This window comes from Otolemur garnettii, unplaced genomic scaffold (assembly GCF_000181295.1).
Source record: "Otolemur garnettii isolate 467f Iridium unplaced genomic scaffold, OtoGar3 scaffold00096, whole genome shotgun sequence".
In the NCBI taxonomy this organism is placed as follows: Eukaryota; Metazoa; Chordata; class Mammalia; order Primates; family Galagidae; genus Otolemur; species Otolemur garnettii.
The window spans coordinates 124,589-146,452 of NW_003852491.1; the positions used below are offsets into that span (position 1 = coordinate 124,589).

Consider the following 21,864-nt stretch of genomic DNA (forward strand, 5'->3'; position numbering starts at 1 on the left):
GCCTGTGGTCCCAGCTACTTGGGAGGCAGAGGCAGGAGACTTGCTTGAGCCCAGGAGTTGGAGGTTGCTGTGAGCTGTAATGCCACTGCACTCTACGCAGGAGGACAGCTTGAGGCTCTGTCTCAAAAAAAAAAAAAAAAGAATATTTATTTCTAAGTATGATAAATGATCATTGGATTTAAGTGGTTCTATCGTTTCTTTTTAACATTTTTGATAATATGTAAAAAAGCATATTTCCTGATAAAATCTGGACTGGTTGCCACTAGCAATACACAAATATTATGTACTTTATATACTATTAGTGTTTAAATATCTTGAGGACAAAGTAACATACTCCAAATCTTTGTTTTTTGTAATGCCTACTCAGTAATTAATTTGATTCACAAATACATCAATTATCTTATTGCAGTTGGTCTATAGCAATATGTTGGTCTGATATGTTGCTCTGTAGCAAATTATTTAAACGTTTTTGTTGCCAATATACTCCATACACATTTTACAAGGTATATGTAAGTGAAAAAGAAAAGAGGAAGTTTAAAGATGACTAATTCCACCACCTTAATAGAACTATTGATATTTTTCTCTGTAGGAAGTAGTCCTAATTCTTTTGAGTAATCCACAAGCTGGCTATGAATTAGAGATATTAATTTGCAATGTATTATTATGTTCTCTCATCAAAGTTTAGTGTTTCTTATATCTTTTGCTTATTCTAGGTTGTTATCCTGCTACCAGCGGAGAGGTCTTTATCAGTGGATATGATGTTTCAAAGGACACAAGTGAGATTCGAAAAACCTTGGGCTACTGCCCACAGTATGACTCATTGTTTGACAACTTGACACTATCAGAACACCTTTTTTTCTACTCTGTGGTGAGTCATAAATATATTTAATAAAATTATACAGTAAATTTGACCTTTCTTAAATATACAGATCTATGAATTTAACCAACACCACAATCAGCACACAGAACAGTTTCATCATCCCAACATGCTCCCTAATGTTATTCCTTTGTTATTATCCCTCTTCTCCCTGCCCTGAAAACTACTGGTCTGTCTTTCATTTCTACAAGTTTTGCCTATTTCAGAATGTCATATAGGAATCATATACTATGTAATGTTTTTTTTTTTTTATGTAATGTTTTTAGATTGGTTTCTTTCACTGAGCAAATGACTTTGAAATTCATTCATGCTGCTGCATGTATGGGTAGCTTGTCCCTTTTACTTGCTGAGTAGTATTTTATGTTTGGATGTACCACAGTACAGGAATTTAAGGACATTTGAGTTGTTTCCAGTTTCTGGTGATTATAAACAAACCTGCTCTGAACTTCTTGTGCAGTTCTTTTTATGCCAGACATAAGGTTTTATTGCTCTCAGAATAGGACTACTGGATCATGTGGTATTTATTTATTTCATAAGAAACTGCCAAACTGTTTTCTAGAGTAACTTTTCCAATTGAGAATGCCAGTTAAGAACCCCAGTTGCTTTACATCCTTGCTAACATTTTGTATTGCTAATACTTAAAAAAAATTAATAGTAGGTTGGTAGTGGTATCTAATTGGGGTTTTAATTTGCATTTCTTGAGTGGCTAAAAATGTTGAACATCACTCAAGTGCTTATTTGCCATTCTTATTGTCACTTCAATGTAATGTTTATTCAGGCCCTTTGTCCATTTTTTATTTTGAGTTTTTGTTTCTTTACTGTTGAATTTTGAAATTTCTTATATTCTGGATATATGTTCTTTGTTGAAAATGTGCTTTGAAAATATTTTCCCCAATCTATAGCTTGTCTTTTCATTTTGACAGTATCTTGCAGAGCAAAAGCTTTGAAATCCAAATTCTTACATTTTTCTTTTTTTTTATTTCAAATAAATATGAGAGTAAAAATTTTTAGATTACATTGTTCTCACTTCCTGAGTAAAGTTCCAGTTGTAAAAGAGCCCTTCACTCAGGGGGCATGTTATATACCCTCACAATGTGCACAATAGATGAGATCCTGCCACATGCCCTCCCTCCTTCTGCCAGTTGTCTTCCCCACTCCCCAGGCCCCTCTTCTCCCTGCACCCATACTAGACTATATTTGTGATTTATTTACTTATGTGTGAGCATGTAATTTTTTATGTATTGGTTTCATATTAGTATTGAGTACACTAGATATTTATTTTTCCATTCTTGTGATACTTTACTAAGAAGAATGTGTTTCAGCTCCATCCAAGTAAATGTAAGAGATGTAAAGTCTCCATCTTTTTTAATGCCTGGATAATATTGCATAGTATATAGTATAGTATGCTACAGTTTTATACAGTATAGCATAATATACTACAGTTTTTATGTTTGGGGGGTGTTTTTTTGAGACCGTCCCAAGCTGTCACCCTGGGTAGAGTGCTGCAGGTTCATAGCTCACAGCAACCTCCAACTCTTGGGCTTGAGCAATCATCTTGCCTTGGTTTTTCTATTTTTAGTAGAGATGGGGGTCTCACTTTTTGCTCAGGCTGGTCTTGAACTATAGAGCTCAACCAATCCACCTGCCTTGGCCTTCCAGAGTGCTAGGATTATAAGCATGAGCCACCATGCCCTACCACCACTTGTTGATCCATTCATGGGTTGATGGGCATTTAGGTTGTTTCCATGACTTTGCGATTATGAATTGAGCTGCAGTAAACATTCTGTTGCAAATGTCTCTCACATTTTTCTTTATGGACCCTGCACTTAAAGTCTTTTTTAAGAACATTGTGCCAAATCCTAATCTTAAAGACATGAAGATTTTATCCTGTATTTTCTACAAATTTTTTTGATAGTTTCATGTGCTACCCTTAGATCTATTATCTGATTTAGAGTTAGCCTTTGTATAAAGATGTGAAGTTTAGATCTAGTTTTTTTTTTTGTTTCTTTTGCATATAGGTGATTTTTTTAACATCATTTTTGGAAAACCTTCTTCTTTCATTTTGGATTGCTTTTTCACATTAATCAAAGATCAAATTTCTTCTTGTCATATTTCTGTGGATATGTCTCTGGACTTCGTCTTCTGTTGATCTATGTGTCTATCCCTTTGCAAATACCACCCTTTCCTGATTAGTGTAGCTTTACAGTAATTCTTAATATTGGATAGTATTATACCTTCAGCAGTATTCTTTTTTGAAAGTGTTTTATAATAGCTATTATAGCTGCTTTGCCCTCCCAGATAAATTTTTATAGTATCTTTTCTATCTCTATAAAAGTTCTGCTATAATTTCAATTGTTAATGCATTAAATCGATAGATCACTTTGGAGAGAATTGACAATTATTACTATGTTGAGACTTCAAACTCTTGAGAATGGTATCTCTTTCCATTAATTTAAGTCTGATTTATTAATACTTTCTAGTTTTCAGTAAACAGATGTAATACATTTTTACTAGATTTACTTATAATTCCTTTTTTGAATTTTTAGGAAAAAATGGTTTTTAATTATTCCTTGCTTGTACATAGAAAAACGATTGATATTTGAACATGAAGGTGTTATCATCTGATCATGCTAAACTTATTTCTTAGGTCTAGGAACTATTTTGTTTTGTAGATTACTTGGTTTTATATATAGGCAATGTCATCTGAGAATAAAGGCAGGGTTTTTCTTGCCAATCTGTGTGCCTTTTCTTTCTTTTTTTATTGTTTGGGCTAGGAATATATCATGTTGCATATGATTATTAAGGGCAGGCATCCTTGACTTGTTCTTGTGCTGAGGGGGAAAGCATTTGGTTCTTCACAATTAAGATTTTCTTGTAGATACCCTTACTGAACTTGATGAAGTTCTCTTCTGTTTGCTGAGTGTTTTTATTATGCATGATTGTTGTACTTCTTAAAGGGCATCTATTGATTGTTACGTAGTTTTGCTTTTTTATTAACTTGGAAGATTATATTGATTATTTTTAAATACTGAACAAGCCTTGAATTTATGAGATAAACCCCATCTGGCCATGGTGTTTATTTATACATTGGCTGAATTTAGTTTGATAATAACTTGTTGGATACTTATATGCATGTGGGATATTTGTCTGTAATGTTCTCTTTTTGTACTATCTCTTTTTTTATTGTTGGGGATTCATTGAGAGTACAAGAAACCAGATTACACTGATTGCATTTGTTAAGTAAAGTCCCTCTTACAATTGTGTCTTGCCCCCAAAAGGTGTGTCACACACCGAGACCCCACCCCCTCCCTTTTTCCCTCTTTCTGCTCTTTCTTTCCCCCACCCCACTGCTCTTCCTTTCCCCCACCCCCTTCTTCCTCTCTCTCTCTATCTCTGCTCTCCCCTTCCCACACCTCCCACCATGTACTAGGTCATTAATTGTCCTCATAGCAAAATTGAATACATAAGATGCATGCTTCTCCACTCTTGTGATCCTTTACTAAGAATAATGTGTTCCACTTCCATCCAGGATAATACAAAGGATGTAAAGTCTCCATCTTTATAATGCCTGAATAGTATTCCATGGTATACATATAACACAGTTTATTAATCTATTTCTGCTTTGGTGAGCATTTAGGCTGTTTCCACATTTTAGCAATTGTAAATTGAGCTGCAATAAATAGCCTAGTGCAAGTGTCCTTATGATAAAAGGATTTTTTTCCTTCTGGGTAGATGCCCAGTAGTGGGATTGCAGAATCAAATGGGAGGTCTAACTTGAGTTCTTTAAGGGTTCTCCCTATTTCCTTCTGAAAAGGTTGTATTAGTTTGCAGTCCTACCAGCAGTGTAAAAGTGTTCCTTTCTCTCAACATCCATGCCAGTATCTGTAGTTTTGAGATTTGGGGTTTTTTTCTTTTTTCTTTTTTGTTTGGTTGTAGCCATCATGGTTGTTTGGAAGCCCAGGCTGGATTCGACCCCACCACCTTAGGTGTATGTGGCTGGCGCCTTAGCCACTTGAGCCACAGGTGCCGAGCCAGTTTTGAGATTTTGTGATGTGGGCCATTCTCACTGGGGTTAGATGATATCTCAGGGAAGTTTTGATTTGCATTTCTCTAATAATTAGGGACAATGAGCATTTTTTCAAATGTTTGCTAGCCATTCATCTGTCTTCTTTAGAGAAGGTTCTATTCATCTCTCCTGCCTATTGACAGAGGGGATTGTTGGCTTTTTTCATGTGTATTAATTTGAGTTATCTATAGATCCTAGTTATCAAGCTTTTGTCTGATTCAAAACATGCAAATATCCTTTCCCATTGTGTAGGTTGTCTATTTGCTTTGGTTGTTGTCTCTTTAGCTGCACAGAAACTTTTCAGTTTAATTAAGTCTGATTTGTTTATTTTTGTTGTTGTTGCAATTGCCACTGAAGTCTTCTTCATAAAGTCATTCCCCAGGCTGATATCTTCCAGTGTTTTTCCTATGCTTTCTTTGAGGATTTTTATTGTTTTATGCCTTAAATTTAAGTCTTTTACCCATCTTGAATTTATTTTTGTGAGTGGAGAAAGATGCAGGTCCAGTTTCAGTCTTCTACATGTGGATATCCAGTTCTCCCAGCACCATTTATCAAATAGGGAGTCTTTCCCCTAGTGTATATTCTTGTTTGGTTTATCAAAGATTAGGTAGTTGTAATATGTTAGTTTCATTTCCTGGTTTTCTATTCGATTCCAAATGTCTATGTCTCTATTTTTGTGCCAGTACCATGCTGTCTTAACCACTATGGCCTTGTAGTACAGTCTAAAATCTGGTATGCTTATGCCACCAGCTTTGTTTTTATTACTAAGAACTGCTTTAGCTATACGGGATTTTTTCTGGTTCCATACAAAATGAATAATCATTTTTTCCAAGTCTTGAAAGTATGATGTTGGTATTTTAATAAGGATGGCATTGAATCAGTAGATTGCTTTAGGAAGCATAGACTTCCTAACAATGTTGATTCTTCCCAGCCATAAGTATGGTATGTTCTCCCAATTGTTAATATCCTCTCCTATTTCCTTTCTTAGGTTTCATAATTTTCTTTATAGAGGTCCTTTGCCTCTTTTGTTAGGTATTTCATTTTCTTTGGGGCTATGGTGAAGGGAGTTGTGTTCTTAATTAACCTCTCATCTTTGTTGTTATCGGCATATACAAAGTCTACTGACTTGTGGACACTGATTTTATATCCTGAGACATTACTGTATTTTTGATGACTTCCAGGAGTCTTATGGTTGAGTCTTTGGGTTCTTTAAGTATAAGAGCATATCATCAGCAAAGAGGGAGAGTTTGACCTCCTATACTTCCATTTGGATGTTCCTTAGTTCCTTCTCTTGTCTGATTGTATTGGCTAGAAGTTCCAGCACTATGTTGAATAGAAGTGGCAATAGAGGACAACCTGTGTGATTCCAGTTCTAAGTGGAAAAGCTTTCAGTTTTACTCCATTCAGTAAAATATTAGCTGTGGATATGCCACCTATGCCTGTACTCTTCAGTGTTCTAATTAGAAAAGGATACTGGGTTTTATCAAATGCTTTTTCTGCATCTATTGAGAGGATCATATGGTCTTTGTTTTTGCTTCTGTTGATACAGTGAATAACATTTATGGACTTGTGTATGTTAAACCAGCTTTTCATCCCTAGGATGAAACCTACTTGATTGTGATGTATGACTTTTTTGAGAATAAGCTGTATTCTATTGGCTAGGATTTTGTTGAGAATTTTTGCATCATTAGTGAAATTGGTCTGAAGTTCTCCTTTTTAGTTGCGTCTTTTCTTAGTTTGGGAATCAGGGTGAGGTTTCCTTCGTAGAATGTGTTGAGGAAGATTCCTTCCTCCTCAATTTTTTGGAATTAGATCTTCTTTGAAGGAATAAGGTCTTCTTTGAAGGTTTCATAGAATTCAGATTGAAGCCATCCAGACCAGGGCATTTTTTTGTTAGGAGATTTTTTACTGTTTCTTTGATCTCAGTGCTTGAAATTACTCTGTTCATGAGATCTATTTCTTCCTGGCTAAGTCTAGGGAGAGGGTGTGATTCCAAATATTGATCCATTTCCTTCATATTGTCCAATTTCTGGGCATAGAGTTCCTGGTAGTATTCAGAGATGATCTCTTGTATCTCTGTGACATCAGTTGTTATTTCCCCTTTGTCATTTTTGATTGAGGTTGCTAGAGATTTTACTTTTCTATTTCTAGTTAGTCTGGCCAAAGGTTTATCTGTTTTATTTATTTTTGCAAAAAACCAACTCCTTCTTTCATTAATTTTCTGAATAATTATTTTGTTCTCAATTTCATTAATCTCTTATTTAATTTTGGATTTTTCTTTTCTTATGCTGAGTTTAAGCTTAGATTGTTTTTCTTTTTCCAATTCCATAAGATGGCTTGTAAGTTTGTTGATGTACTTTCTTTCTTGTTTTTGAATGTAGGCATCTAAAGTGATTAATTTTTCTCTCAGGACTGTTTTTGCAGTATCCCACAGGTTTGGGTAGCTTGTGTCTTCATTGTTGTTGTGCTTAAGGAAGTTAATGATTTCCTCTTTTATTTCTTCCCCCAACCACCTGTCATTCAGCATAAGGTTGTTTGATTTCCATGCCTTTGTGTGGGATTGAAAGTTTTTGTTGGTTTTGAGTTCCCCCTTTAGTGCCTTGTGATCTGAGAAGATACAAGGTAAAATTTTAATTCATTTGATTCTGTTGAGGGTTGTTTTGTGTCCTAGGATATGATCAATTTTGGAGAATGTTCCATGAGGTGATGAGAAGAATGTATATTCTTTAGCTTTGGAATGGAGTGTTCTATATACATCTATCAAACACAGTTGTTCTAGGATCTCTCATTTAAGTCCCTTATATCTTTGTTTAATTTCTATTCTTTTGAATTCTTTAGGTCTAATATATCCTTTCTAATTTTATCATGTCTTTCATTCATTACTTGGGTCAATTTTTAGATTTCCTTTTGTTGATTTTCCACTTTCCCTTCAATTCCTTTCATTGTTTTTGCCATCCATGTGCTAAATTACCTTTCTATAATTTCCATAATTTCTTTATAGGTGAAATCCTTTGTGGCAACCAATGGATGATCCTTTAGGGGGATTGATCTGTTCTGCTTTATCATGTTGCCAGAACTTTTTATAGACTGAGTCTCCCTCTGTCACCCTGGGTAAAGGTAGAGTGCCATGGCATCCTCATAGCTCACAGCAACCTCAAACTCTTAGCCTTAAGCAATCCTCTTGCTTCAGCCTCCTAAGTGCCACTACAGGTGGCTGACACAAGGCCTGGCTAATATAATAAAAACAGAGTCATGCTCTTGCTCAGGCTGGTCTTGAACTCCTGAACTCTAGTGATCCACCTGCCTTAGACTCCCCAGGCTGCTAAGATTACAGACATGAACTACAGCATTTGGCCTGTTGCCAGAATTCTATTTTTTTTTTTTTTGGTTCCTCCTCATGTGTGTTTTCTTCTTGTTCACTTCCTTCCCCTACATTCTGCCTTTGCTTTCTCCTCTTTAAATGTCCTCATCTCTGGGCTCGTGTGTTAGAGTAGCCTTTTGGTACAGGAACAAAAGGAGGAGAAGAGGAAATAGCAAGAAGGCAGAAAAGAAAGAAAAAATTAAATAAAAAATGGAGAGAAGAAAAATAGAAGAAGAAAAACAGGAATAATAATGTTGAGGGACAAACCACAGTGACCCACACCCACAATCCAAGTACTCTGGGAAGTCAGGGCAGGTGGTTTCTTTGAGGTCAGGAGCTTCTTATCAACTTGAGCAATAGCAAGATCCATCCTTCACCAAATATAGAAAAAAAAAATCACCCATGTTTTGCATCAAGAACCTGCCAATATAGTCCTTCAAGAGGCCAAAACTAGAAGTACACCCTAGCCCAGGGTTTTGAGGCTTCCATGAACCAGGCCAATACTGAGGCACCCCAGTCCAGGCCTGACAGCAAGGCTCTGTCCCATATGTACAATGTAGAAAAAAAATAGAAAAAAAAGACCAAAAAATGGGCAGGGGGAGTCATTTGAGAGATTTATGAGGAAAAGCTGAAAAAAGTTTTAAAAGCCACAAAAGGAAAGGAGGAGATAACAGAGAAAAGAAGAATAAAAGGCAAGGAATCCCATAACGAAGAGAGAAACATTGATATTTTAAAAAGTTAAAAATTTAAAAATAAAAAAAAATTAAAAATAGATATGATATAATGTCTGTATCACAGATATATTTTCTGGACACTAGGTGGCACTCCGAAAAGAAAAAATAAATATGTGTAATGCCATATATTGCCAGGACACCAGGTGGGGCTAGCTCCAGGGGCAGTTTAAAAAAAAAAAAAAGTTTCTACTGTCTGTGTTGGGGGAAGTTACTTACTAGTTGTCATGGAGACCTGGTCTCGTTTTCCTGATTCATTTGATTTAAATCTGGACAGGGTTGCTGTGCCAGCATTCTGTCCTTGTAGGGTTGGAGGCCTGAAGTGTATGCCAGACTTTATGAAGACACTGCTTTCATACTCCAAATAGTTCCCTAAGGCCACAAACGGGTCTGTGTGGTCAGCAAAATCTGTCCAGCTTGCCCCTGTCTCTTGGGAGTCAGCCCAAGAGTGTCTGCTTGTGCCCAGCAGGTGAAGTCAGAACCCGACCCTGGAGGCTGTCCTCCCCTGCAGCTTTCCCACAGTGGCAATGCCCCATGTCCCAACCCCTAGTCTCTGAGTCCAAACCCACCTGCCTAGCACCCTCGGTAGGCTCTTGCCGAAGCAAATCGGTGCAACAAGCTTCCAAATTCAAACAGTGAGGAAGAATGTCTTCCCTGTGACCAGCCCTTTACCGAAGGACTCATTTCTGTGCATACCCCAGAGACCAGCAGGATCTCAGCTCCAGCTCATTTCTCCCTATATGCCTCACCTGGAGGAATAATCCCTCCCAGAATTTGGTTTCATCCCCAGTCCACCACCACAGGGTGTGGGAACTGTAGGGGAGACTCTCCTGTGAGCTCAGTCCCTCAGGGATTCTACTTGTTGACTCCATCCCTGAGTTACTGGACTCCCTAACACTTGCTTTCTGTGTAGATTTTTCTCCACTCCCAACCTCCTTGGCTCCTAGAGACCCTCACTGTCTCACCGTGCACTGGCAATGATGTTTCTGGATGAGATAATCAGGTAAGAGGCTAGAGACTCCTCACCTTGATCTTACCAAGAACAGCTGGTGAGAAGATGTCTCTCTAGTCCCTCATCTTGGAGCCTACTCCCCTAAAGCCACTTCTCAAAAATGTTTTCCCATTTTTTCTTCTTTTTGTTCTTCTCTTTCCACTGTCCAGCCTTCTTTTTCGGTTGTTGAACATTTTTAATAATCCTATTTGCTACTGTGATTTTTACTATATCTATTGTATACATTTTCAATGGTTGCCCTGAGGGTTGCTAAATACAGACAGCTATTTACAGTCATTTAGAATAATATATTCCAACCTCATTCAGAGTATAGAAACTCCACCACATTATAGGTTCTTCATCATATAGCCTTTATGCTGTAGTTTTTATATATTTACATTTACATATAGAAAAACCTCATAGACAGTATTATACATTTATTGCTTTAAACCATCTAGTCTGTGTAAAGAATTCAGTAACATTCTATGTTTAACATTTATGATGTACTTTTATCATTTATATTTTTTCCAGGTTTTCTTCTGTGTCATTGTTTTCTGTTTAAAGAATATTCATATCAGATTTTTGTAGATCAGCACTATTGTCTATGAATTCACTTAGTTTTCCTTCCCCTGAAAGTGTCTTTAATTCACCATCCTTCCTTTAGGACAGGGATTTTCAACCAGTGTGCCATAGAACACTGATGTGCTGTGAGAGGATCTTAAGTGTGCTGTGAATTTTTTTTAAAGATCATTAATTAAATCATTTTTGAAAGAAGTTCAAAGCACAGTAAACATATTATTTTTGTTAAACTGTTTTTTGATCAACATAATTGAAGTATGCCATTGAAGTTTAACTATAGGTTCAAGTGTGCTCTGAGATAAAGAAGGTTGAAAAATACTGCTCTAGATTATTTCTGTTTGACACAGAAATCTGGGTTGGCAATTCTGTTCCTTCACCAATTTAAAAATATTTTTCCACTGATTTCTGGATACCATGATTTCTAATGAGAAATCCACACTCATCTGAAACATTGTTACCCAATAGGTAATTCCTCATTTTACTCTGGGTGCTCTCAAAATTTTGTCTTTACTTTACAGTAATTTGATTATGATATGTCTGGGTGTAAGTTTGGGGGTGTTCATTTTGTATGGAGTTTAATCTGCTTTTCATTTTCCAAACTTGAGAAGTTTGTAGTCATTATTTTTTCAAATATCGTGCTAGCCAGAGAGTCTTTCTTTTCTCCTCTGTAACCTCATTGTCATGAATCTTAAGCCTTTTGCTGTCCCCAAAGTCCCTTGGGCTTTGTTCACGTTTCTTCAATTATTTTTCTCTCTGTTGTTCAAATTACATAATTTCTGTTGATCTGTCCTCAAGTTCACCTACCCTTTTCTCTATCATTTCTATTCTAGTACAGAGTATGTGAAATAAGCATTTTATTTTGGTTATTGGGGTTTGGGGTTCTAAAAATTTTGTTTGTTCATTCTTTATATCTTCTTACTTGTTATGTTAATATTTGTAGATACTCACTAAAGTGTTTTTATAATAACTGCATTAAAGTCCTTGACAAATAATTTCAATATCCGTTTCATCCTGTCATCCTTTTGTTCCATTTGTTCTTTCTTTGTATCTTCTATATACTGATAATACTTGTTATGTTAATATTTGTAGATACTCACTAAAGTGTTTTGATAATAATTACATTAAAGTCATTGACAAATAATTTCAATGTCTGCGTCATCTTGTCATCCTTGTCTGTTGGTTGTCTTTTCCTCTGCGAGTTGAGATTTTTGTGATTCTTTGTGTGTCAATCAACTTTTCTTTCATCCTGCATGTTCTGAATAATGCATAAAGAGACTCTACATCTTGTTTTCATTCTAGTTGAGGCTTGTGGTTGTAATTTCAGTCTTTGCAGTGCTGTTTCAGTCTCTCCTATGCAGGTAATATTCATTGGTCAGTCCTGGGCCAGGGCTGAGGGCTACTCAGTAGCACAATTTTCAGTGTTTGGTATGCTAGTTATGATTTGATCCATAAGTAAGCACAGAAATACACAATCAACTTCATATCATTTTCCTGTTTCTTTCTCCTGTTATCTACACATACCTAGTACTTTTTGGTTTCCCAGGATTTCTTTCTCATTTTCTCATTCCCACAGCCAGAAATCACCCACTTTCATGACTGTGCCACATCCAAGGGCAGAAAGATATAGAATAGTAAAAGGCAGTGAGGTTCATCCCTGCTTTCTTGGACCCACACTTCCACTGAACTGAGAGTAACATTCCCTCCCTTTGAATTTTGGACCTTACAAGCTTCCCATTCTTATTTATTATTGCCACCATTGCTACCACAAGACTTCTAAGAGCTGAAGCACAAGAGAACACTGAATAAAAGGGGATTCCCTGACCCCCACACTCTCTGAACTTAAAGTATTCCCTTTTCTACTCCTCAAGCCAGAACTGGAAAGATTCTTCTTAATCTCATTCTATTTGGACTACATTACTTACTTCCAGGCTTTGGATTGCTTTGAGTTCAAGCTAGGGGGGAAATGGGGAACTCACCGTTGATTCAGTGATACTTTTTGAATTCTGGTGTTCTTCCTGATCCAACTGCCAATATGTACTTTTCATAGCTCTCCAGGATTAATAATTAAGTTCAGAAAGAGGGGTGTATGTTTACTCCATTTTACCTGGAAGCTAGGAGTTTTTCTTTGTCTCCTTCTGTTGATGAGTTTCAGATACTTTTATAAATTATGAAAGAAAATATTTCAGGAATTTTGCTCTAGATATGAAGGGAAGCAAGGGAAAGAAAACATTATTTTCTTACTGCTATAAGATAAAAACTTATATAAACTGAAGATATAAGTTTATCTTACTGCTATAAGATAAAAACTTATATAAACTATAATGGCAAGAAACTTCATATATTTGGTAAGCTATATAAGAAGAGTTCCAATCTAAAAACTTTTGGAGGATAAAGTTGGATGCACCATGTAAATTCTGTCTTTTCTTTCTAGATTAAAGGAATACCTCAAAAGATGCATCCCATGGAAACTGATCATTTGCTGACTGTTTTCAACCTGATAGAGAAACGTGATACATTTTCACAGTCACTAAGTGCCGGAGCGAAGCGCAAACTCTCCATCATTATAGCACTTCTAGGGGGCTCCAAGGTATTAAAAAAGAATGAGAGCAAGAAAGAGAAAAATAAAGGGAGAGAAAATGGAAGAAAGAGGTGTATGAACACACAGGGTTGAAGATAAGGGAGGGACAAAATATGGTTCCCTATTGGTTGTCTAGAATACTGGCTGGCAAGAACCTAAGAATTGATATGAATCTAAAATAAGGTGACCAGATTTTAACATTGGTAAAGCGGGACACCATGAGGGGGTGGGGCCTGGGGTACCCCTTCCTGTTCTTTAGCCCATTCATGCATTCTTTCCAAAAAATCGGGACTTTTTTAAAACACCATGGAATACAGGACAAATTGTTAAAAAGCAGGACTGTCCCTCCAAAAGCGGGATGTCTGGTCACCTTATGCATGACAAACTAGGGAACATGGGAGAACAGGAAGGGAATATATGATTTTTGGCTGCCACATGGCTATTTCTCCAGGATATGCGTTTTATATTATTTTTGTTAATTTTATAATGTTAAACTTTAATAATAACAAATAATTGTTGAGAACTGATTGTCAAGAACTGCTTATCAAAGTTTGCATTGTTGTCAGACCCTGCCCTGCCCCCATCCCACCCCAGGCCATGTTGTCCCACTTTACAAAGGTTAAAGTCTGGTCACCCTAGTCACGCATTCTTTCCAAAAACTGGGGCTTTTTTAAAATGCTGCAGGATGCAGGACAAATTGTTAAAAATCAGGACTGTCCCGCCAAAAGCAGGACGTCTGGTCACCTTGGGGGGGGGGCCCTACTTGTTTGTTCCAGACAGTTTGGCTCCTTCTGAGCTAATTGTCCTTGCCTAGAAGCAAGTAGAAGCAAGAGAGGGAGCCAGTCTCCTTCTGATACCTTGCCCAGGAGGGGAGTAGGGAGTTTACATTAGCCTTTTCATTTCCAAATGAAGTGATATTAACCTCTTCATTCCCAAATGGAGTTACATTAACTTTTTCAGCAGCCTAAAACCATATATTCCCTTCCCATTCTCCTGCTGTTCCCTAGCTTGTCATGCATTCTTTCCAAAAATCAGGACTTTTTTAAAACACCATGGGACACAGGACAAATTGTTCAAAAGCGTGAAGTCTGGTCACCTTAATCTAAAAGGAATGTTGCCATTGATTATCAGAAGGGATTTGCATTACTGGCCCAACTATTCTAATATGGTTTGGGAATTATTTTTCCTAGACTTTTGTCTCTGTTTCAGTCTGGATTCTGTATCTTAGCTTGAATTTATCCCCTAAAATAGTAATTCCACAAGTAGCATAGCATCAATTATCAATGGTCATAGAATTGTTTTTCTGGCTTTTAGGTAGTGATACTTGATGAGCCATCATCCTTCATGGACCCAGTCTCAAGAAGGGTCACCTGGGACCTCCTTCAGCAGTATAAACAAAATCGTACCATCTTGATGACCACCCACTCCATGGATGAAGCTGACATCTTGGGTGACCGCATTGCCATCATGGTCAAGGGAAACATGCAGTGCTGTGGCTCTTCAGTCTTCCTGAAACAAATATTCGGTCTCTCTCCCTTTGATCATTCTTAGGATATTGATACTTTAATGATATTCTTCTAACATGATTTTCATCATATATCATCTATATACCCAAAACCTCAGTCCCCCCCCCCCATCCTCCATGCTGTTAGTTAGGTCTTAACTATAGTAATTCATTTTTAAGACCTTTTGCAATGTTGCTATTCCCAGTATATGCTTATCACTTGTTCTCCAGCATATACCTTCAGACTCAGGAAATACTTTTATTGACATACAAAGTCCACATTTATTTGTCCCATTGTGTACCTAACAGTTTTCTTTGTCCCTGAAATGCAGTTGTGCCTCCAAATACATTTATTTGATTGAGTACTTTATTGATTGATGAGGAGAGAAGCAAGATATCTCTGATCCCAATTTGTCCTTTGTCAAACCAGTGTGATGAGGTAACTCTGAAATGTGATAATTGATAGTAAGGATGCAGAGCAGAATAAGAGAATTGTATATATGGAATAAAACAGTCCTTGACTTGGATAAGTATATAGCTTAGATAGAATATAAAAATGGTATATTAAACAGTGAATTATTAAGGGCTAACATATAATAATAGTAATAGGATTTCAAAATTAGAAGATATAAATTTGAGTGGTGGTAATGAAAGATGAATTGCTTTAGTCATTAACTTATTCCATATTTGAGTTTTGTTTGGTTTGGTTTTTTTCTGAGACGGAGTCTCACTTTGTCACCCTAGGTAGAATCATAGTTCACAGCAACCTCAAACTCTTGGGCTTAAGTGATTCTTTTGCTTCAGTCCCCAAGTAGCTAGGACTACAGGCACTGGCCACAATGCCTGACTATTTTTTTGTTGTAGTTGTCATTGTTGTTTAGCAGGCCCAGGCTGGGTTTGAACCCGCCAGCCCCAGTGTATGTAGCCAGTGCCCTAACCCCTGAGCTATGGACGCCAAGCCCATATTTGAGTTTATTGAACTCTCAATTGATTATCTCCTCTGTACTATTCACTTTGTGTATCTCACGTAAAATTCAAAACAACTTCATTTTATAGAATACAAAGCTGGGAATCAGATACACCAAAAACTTGTCTGAAGTCATATTTAAACACCCATTTGGTTGTTTATGATCATCAATTTGAGTTTGTACAGTTGTCTTTTAGGGGTTCTATATCCAAAATTGGGTTTATGCTATCTGAATTAGGAGCCATATGATTTAAATAGCTGTACTTTCCAAGGAATCATTTATAATAATTTTAAATAGCATATAGTAATTTCATTAATTCTTGGTAAAATAGTCCAGGATATTTAACCAGATATTTTGAAAGGTAGAATACTTCAGGTCATTCAAACAGATGCTTAATTTTAAGTATGTTTAAACTGCATTTCTTATATTTTAATCAAAAGCCTCAGATTTATGTTTACTTCTTTGATAGCATAGAAAACTCCATTTTGGTATCCCTATTCACCTCTTCACTAACTACCTTGTGTCTCTGCAAAGGGAGGCATTTTCTAATGATCGGAGTCTTGAAAGGGTAAGACAATTGGGAAATTTATTGTGTCATGATTCCAGAGAAACAAAAAACAATTTACACATCAATTTGTAAATAAACCAAAAGCAGTTTTGGTTCCCCATAACTAGTAAATAATGGATGGATCACTTTATTCTCTGATGTCAGGAACCTCATTTGTAAAGTGGAATAATAGTATAAGTAATAATAGTAATAGTAATAATAAGCCAGGTAAATAAACCAGCAAACACAGATCTATATTAAGACCTATTGTCACAACTGCATAAACGATCACATGAGACATGGATTGACAGTACACGCTGCAAGAGGTGAGGCTAACCATAGGTGCAATAGCACTGAGCACGTCTCGCAGAGTCATTTTATTGAGAAGATACATAATAGGAAGAAAGATTACTAAGCAAAGACAAGCAGGGGCTGCATGCTCAGGGAAATGATCTCATAGGTGCCAACAGAGTATGTACTCAAGGAAATGATCTTCAAGGGTGGTAAGGAAATGATCTTCAAAATACTAAATGCAATTTTCCTCCACTAATTCTTTAAGGAACTGTCATAAAATGCTTGATGTTTAACAATAGCCTTATTACTACAGGACTGAACTTTGCTCCTCCAGGATTACTGAGTTACTTGGCGGCTTGCCTTCCAAGTCACAAGAGATTTCCAGGCTTGCCAGAAGAATGTCTTGTTCTCAGTAATTCCTCGGATGAGTTATGATATTTGGTGACTATTGTAGTAAATATGATGTTTAATCCTCTATAACCTATTTTTCACTTTTTTAAGTATTAATAAGAAACATAAGTGCAAATACAATGACTGTTTGGAGTCCGTATATATATGTATATATGTATATTCTTTTTTCTTGAGACAGAGTCTCACTATGTCACCCTCAGTAGAGTGCTGTGGCATCATCACAGCTCACAGCAACCTCAAACTCTTGGGCTTAAGTGATTCTCTTGCCTCAGCCTCCCAAGTAGCTGGGATTACAGGCCACAACACCTGCCAGCTATTTTTTTGTTGCAGTTGTCATTGCTGTTTAGCAGGCCCCGGCTGGGTTTGAACCCACCAACTTTAGTGTATGTGGCCAGTGCCCTAACCACTGAGCTATGGGCACAGAGCCTGGAGTGCATATAGTTAAAAATAGTGTTTCCTTTCAATGCTAAAAAGAATTTCTCTATGCATCCAAAGCCCTAATTAAGTATAAGGGTTCTATGACTTCTTTAAGATCTTTAATTAAAAATCATCTCATTTAGGCTTTCTCAGGATCTCTATCTAAAATTTAACAACCTTTCTTGTCTCCCTTCTCTGCTTTATTTTTTCGAACACACTGTTTTAATTTATTCTTCTTGATTATTATCTGTCTCCTTTGACTAGAAAGTCAGCTGTCATGGGTGGCACCTGTGGCTCAGTGGCACTGGTTCCATATATCAAGGGTGGTGGGTTTGAACCCAGACCCAGCCAAACTGCAACCAAAAAAAAAAAAGAAAATAGCTGGGCACCTGTAGTTCCAGCTACTCCAGAGGCTGAGGCAAGAGAATTGCCTAAGCCTAAGAGCTGGAGGTTGCTGTGAGCTGTGATGCCACAGCACTCTTCCCAGGGTGATGTAGTGAGACTCTGTCTCAAAAAAAAAAAAAGAAAAAGAATCCCTATATATAGGATTATAGTTATACCAGAAATAAGAATGTATTATTGTGGCTAAAAGATTAAAATGTTGGGTATCATCAGAGTTTAATAAAAACAAAATAGAAAACTTTAAAAACCCAATTAAGAAAAGAAAGTGAGCTATCCTGAGGGTATATATTTTCATCTGCTTTGTTCAGAATATCTTCACAACATAGATTAGTGCCTAATGCATGGTGGAAACCAGTAATAATAGCTAAATGTATTTAGCTATTAAATGAATATGTATCAATATTTCTGGCCAGGCATGGTGGCTTACTCTTGTAATCCTAGCTCTATGGGAGGCTGGGACAAGATCACTTGAGCCCAGGAGTTTTGAGCCAGCCTGAGCCTCATGTCTACTAAAATTAGAAAAATTAGCTGGGCATCGTGGCAAGTACCTGTACTCCCAGCTACTCAAGGGGCTGATGCAGGAGGATCAATTTAGCCCAGGAGTTTGGCCTTGCAGTGAGCTATGATAATGCCACTACACTTTAGTCTGGGTGACAGAGTAAGACCTGTCTCAAAAAAAAAAAAAAAAGAAAGAAAGAAATTCTATTTCAAATATAAGTAACCAGATACAGGGGCTTGTTGTCATCATGTATCTGCTGTATCTGGTTACATACATCATTATTGCTGTATGTCATCATGTATCTGCTTGTATTATGTATTATGCTTGTTGTCATCATGTATCTGCTGTATCTGGTTACTAAATCATTATGTTCATTAAGAAAATTACTGAAATTATAGAGGAAGTTTTTATATATTCGATGACTTGGTTCTTGGAGCATCATTTGAAGCTTTAGGTGTCTCTTAGGAGTCTCTTCGGTATCATAATCAAATGTTTTATCGCATACCCCATCTTCTTCCTTGTAGACCTAAGTAACCTGAACCACAGAGAGTCATATTGATCGTACAAGCATATTATGAGTACAAACTTCTTCATTTGATCATCTAAATGGTTTCTCTTAGGTGCTGGATATCACATAGTCATGGAAAGGGAACCAAATTGTAATGTTGAAAAAATCTCTGCAATAATTCATTCTCATGTTCCAGATGCCATCCTGGAGAAGGATATTACAACTAGATTATCATTTATCTTACCCAAAGAGTATACACAAAGGTATGGATTCAAAAGCTCTAGATGGATTATTTGGAGGTGAACAGAAATCATTTTGAGCCTCCTAAATTTGGCAAGCTTAGTGAGAAGCGTTTTTCTAACAAACCACAACTTCAGTTAGAGTTGTCATTTGCCAACTAGAATTGGGAAGCTCATACCTAAAGATTTCTGTTACTGAGCAGAGAATTGCCTTATTATTTAAGTCCATTCAAGGCTCATTTAATGTTTTTCTTTTTGTTTATTTGTTTGTCTTTGAGGGAGGAGATTTTAAACTTGGTGGCTATATCTTCCTTGTGTTAATAAGGGATACTTATTAAGATGCTCATAGTATACAAATTTTCTGCATATTGGGTAGGATCCAGAGAAATATTAAGATGATGAAAGTAACAGCTTGGATGACAGCTCTTGGAGCAGAAGTGACAAGGACACAGAGATAACTGGGAGTTTGGACTTGGCAATTAGCCAAATTAATGATGGAGGGGAGAAACAGATAATTCTACCAGGGATTCTTTAGGGAGTGTATCATTTTGTCTTTTTCCTGAAGTTATTACTCTCTAGATATCTCACAGATGTAAGATGGCTACCATATACAAGAAGAGATGAAAAGTGTGTGGGATATTGCTCTACATTTCCATCTGATATAAAGTTCCTAGGTAGAATGAAGCAAATAACATACAAGGATCCAGGCCACCAAGATTCTAATAAGAGAAAAGATATGAAAATAAATAGTTATGGTTTGGCGCCCGTAGCTCAGCAGTTAGGGGACTGGCCACATAAACTGGAGCTGATGGGTTCTAACCCCACCCAAGCCTGCTAAAAACAAACAAATAGCTGGGCATTGTGGCAGGGACCTGTAGTCCCAGCTACTTGGGAGGCTGAGGCAAGAGAATTGCTTGAGCCCAAAAGTTTGAGGTTGCTGTGAGATGTGATGGTACTCTACCAGGGGTGACATGGTGAAACTCTGTCTCAATAAATAAACAAATAAATAGTTGTATCATAGAGGAATAAAAAGAAGAAGAAATGCTCCATAGGAGTTATATTCATTCAGAGTAAATCTGAACCCTTTTGAGAATCATGAAACAGAATTGAGATTGCTGAAGTAAAGCTCAATCCTCATCATGAAGTAAAAGAGTATGATACTAAAGAGTAAGAGAAATGACAAAAGCTACAACCAAAAAGTCATGATATGAAGATGCATTCAGCAGTTAGAGGACACGTTTTGTTGGTACTTGACAGAGTTTAATAATTATAAATCTGGAAGTACAGAGTGATACTGAAAGAAACATGTAGACAGAGAACTAATCACAGCATCTGCCAATCTCATATCCTCTGTGTACCAATTACATCATCAAAAGAGACCAGGAATAATGAATGTGTCAGCACTATTCAGTATAAAGTGAGAAATGCAAGGACTTGGAAGGAAGTAATATTTTCATCATGTCTTCCTACTAATACTGGGGACATGGAAGAGAAGAAGAGGACAAAAGTCTGAGATGTGAATAACTAATCACACAGATTGATATAAATACTCTCAGTGTGGTTTATGGGCCCCATACCATGGATCTGGCACAGTATAAAATGCAAATCATGAAGCTGGGAAAGATATGTTTGCTGAGAATAAAGTTTTCTTGAACAGGATAATTTTTTTTACTTTTTTTATTAAATCATAACTGTGTACATTAATACTATCATGGGGTACAGTGTGTTGTTTCTATATACAGTTTGAAATACTTTCATCCAACTGGTTAACAGCCTTCATGTCATTTTCTTAGTTATTGTGTTAAGACATTTATATTCTACATTTAGAAAGACTCACATGTACCCCCATAAGATAAACCATAGGCATGATCCCACCAATCACCCTCCCTCCACCCACCCTCCCCCTCCCCTCCCTCTCCCCTTTCCCCATATTCTTGGGCTAAAATTGGGTTATAGCTTTCCTATGAAACCTATAAATTAGTTTCATAATAGGGTTGAGTACATCGGATACTTTTTCTTCCATTCTTGAGATACTTTGCTAAGAATATTCTCCAGCTCCATCCATGTAAATATGAAGGAGGTAAACTCTCCATCTTTCTTTGTGGCTGCATAGTATTCCATGGTGTACATATATCATAATTTATTGATCCATTCACTGGTCAATAAGCACTTGGGCTTCTTCCATGACCTAGCAATTATAAATTGGGCTGCAATGAACATTCTGGTACAAATACCTTTATTGTTGTGTGATTTTTTGGTCTTCTCAATATATACCCAGTAGAGGAACTATAGGATCAAGTGGCAGGTCTATTTTTAGTTCTTTAAGTTTGAACAGGATAATTTTAAAGTAAATGTCTAAAGAGAGAGAGAGAGAAACATCCATAATACAATATCTATAACCCATTTAGTTCATAGGATAGTTAATAGTAGGAAAAGAATAAAACACATTGGTTTTTGTGTTTTTTTATTTCTTGGTTATTTCCAAGACTTTTATAGCTAAAATTAATTGTTCATTTGCTTTATGTCAGACATGACCTCTAATAACTTTACATGTATGTATTTACATGAGGAAGTGACTTAAAAACAGTACTGATAATTTCACAGACCCATATTCTAATCCATAGAATGTGGCTAGCAAAAGTAAACTTGAGACTTTTAAACAAGGTTTTAATCTGTTTGCATTTTTGTCATTGCCTCCTATAATTTGAGACCTCATTTATATTTGATATAGAAACCGTATGTAAATAAAGTAACTCTTATGAAGCAGCTATAGTCCCTGACATGTTATAAAAATAAATTGATTATTTATCAGGAGAACAAAAAAACATACCAAAGATCATGTGATATTGGGGAGGTATTTGCTAAGGTAAATCCCTTTTCTTTCCATTTCTT

General features: G+C 36.6%; 1 protein-coding gene across 1 annotated transcript in view; it reads left to right on the forward strand.

Annotated features, from left to right (window-relative positions):
* Positions 1–21,864, forward strand: part of LOC111727156 (ATP-binding cassette sub-family A member 3-like) — a gene marked incomplete at its 5' end in the record, with an annotated part of 186,952 nt that overhangs the window by 107,825 nt on the left and 57,263 nt on the right. The window contains 4 exons of the mRNA XM_023516691.1: positions 714–868; positions 13,037–13,192; positions 14,498–14,708; positions 18,846–18,996. Of these exons, the coding sequence (XP_023372459.1) occupies positions 714–868; positions 13,037–13,192; positions 14,498–14,708; positions 18,846–18,996 (673 nt within the window). The remainder of the gene's footprint in view (positions 1–713; positions 869–13,036; positions 13,193–14,497; positions 14,709–18,845; positions 18,997–21,864) is intronic.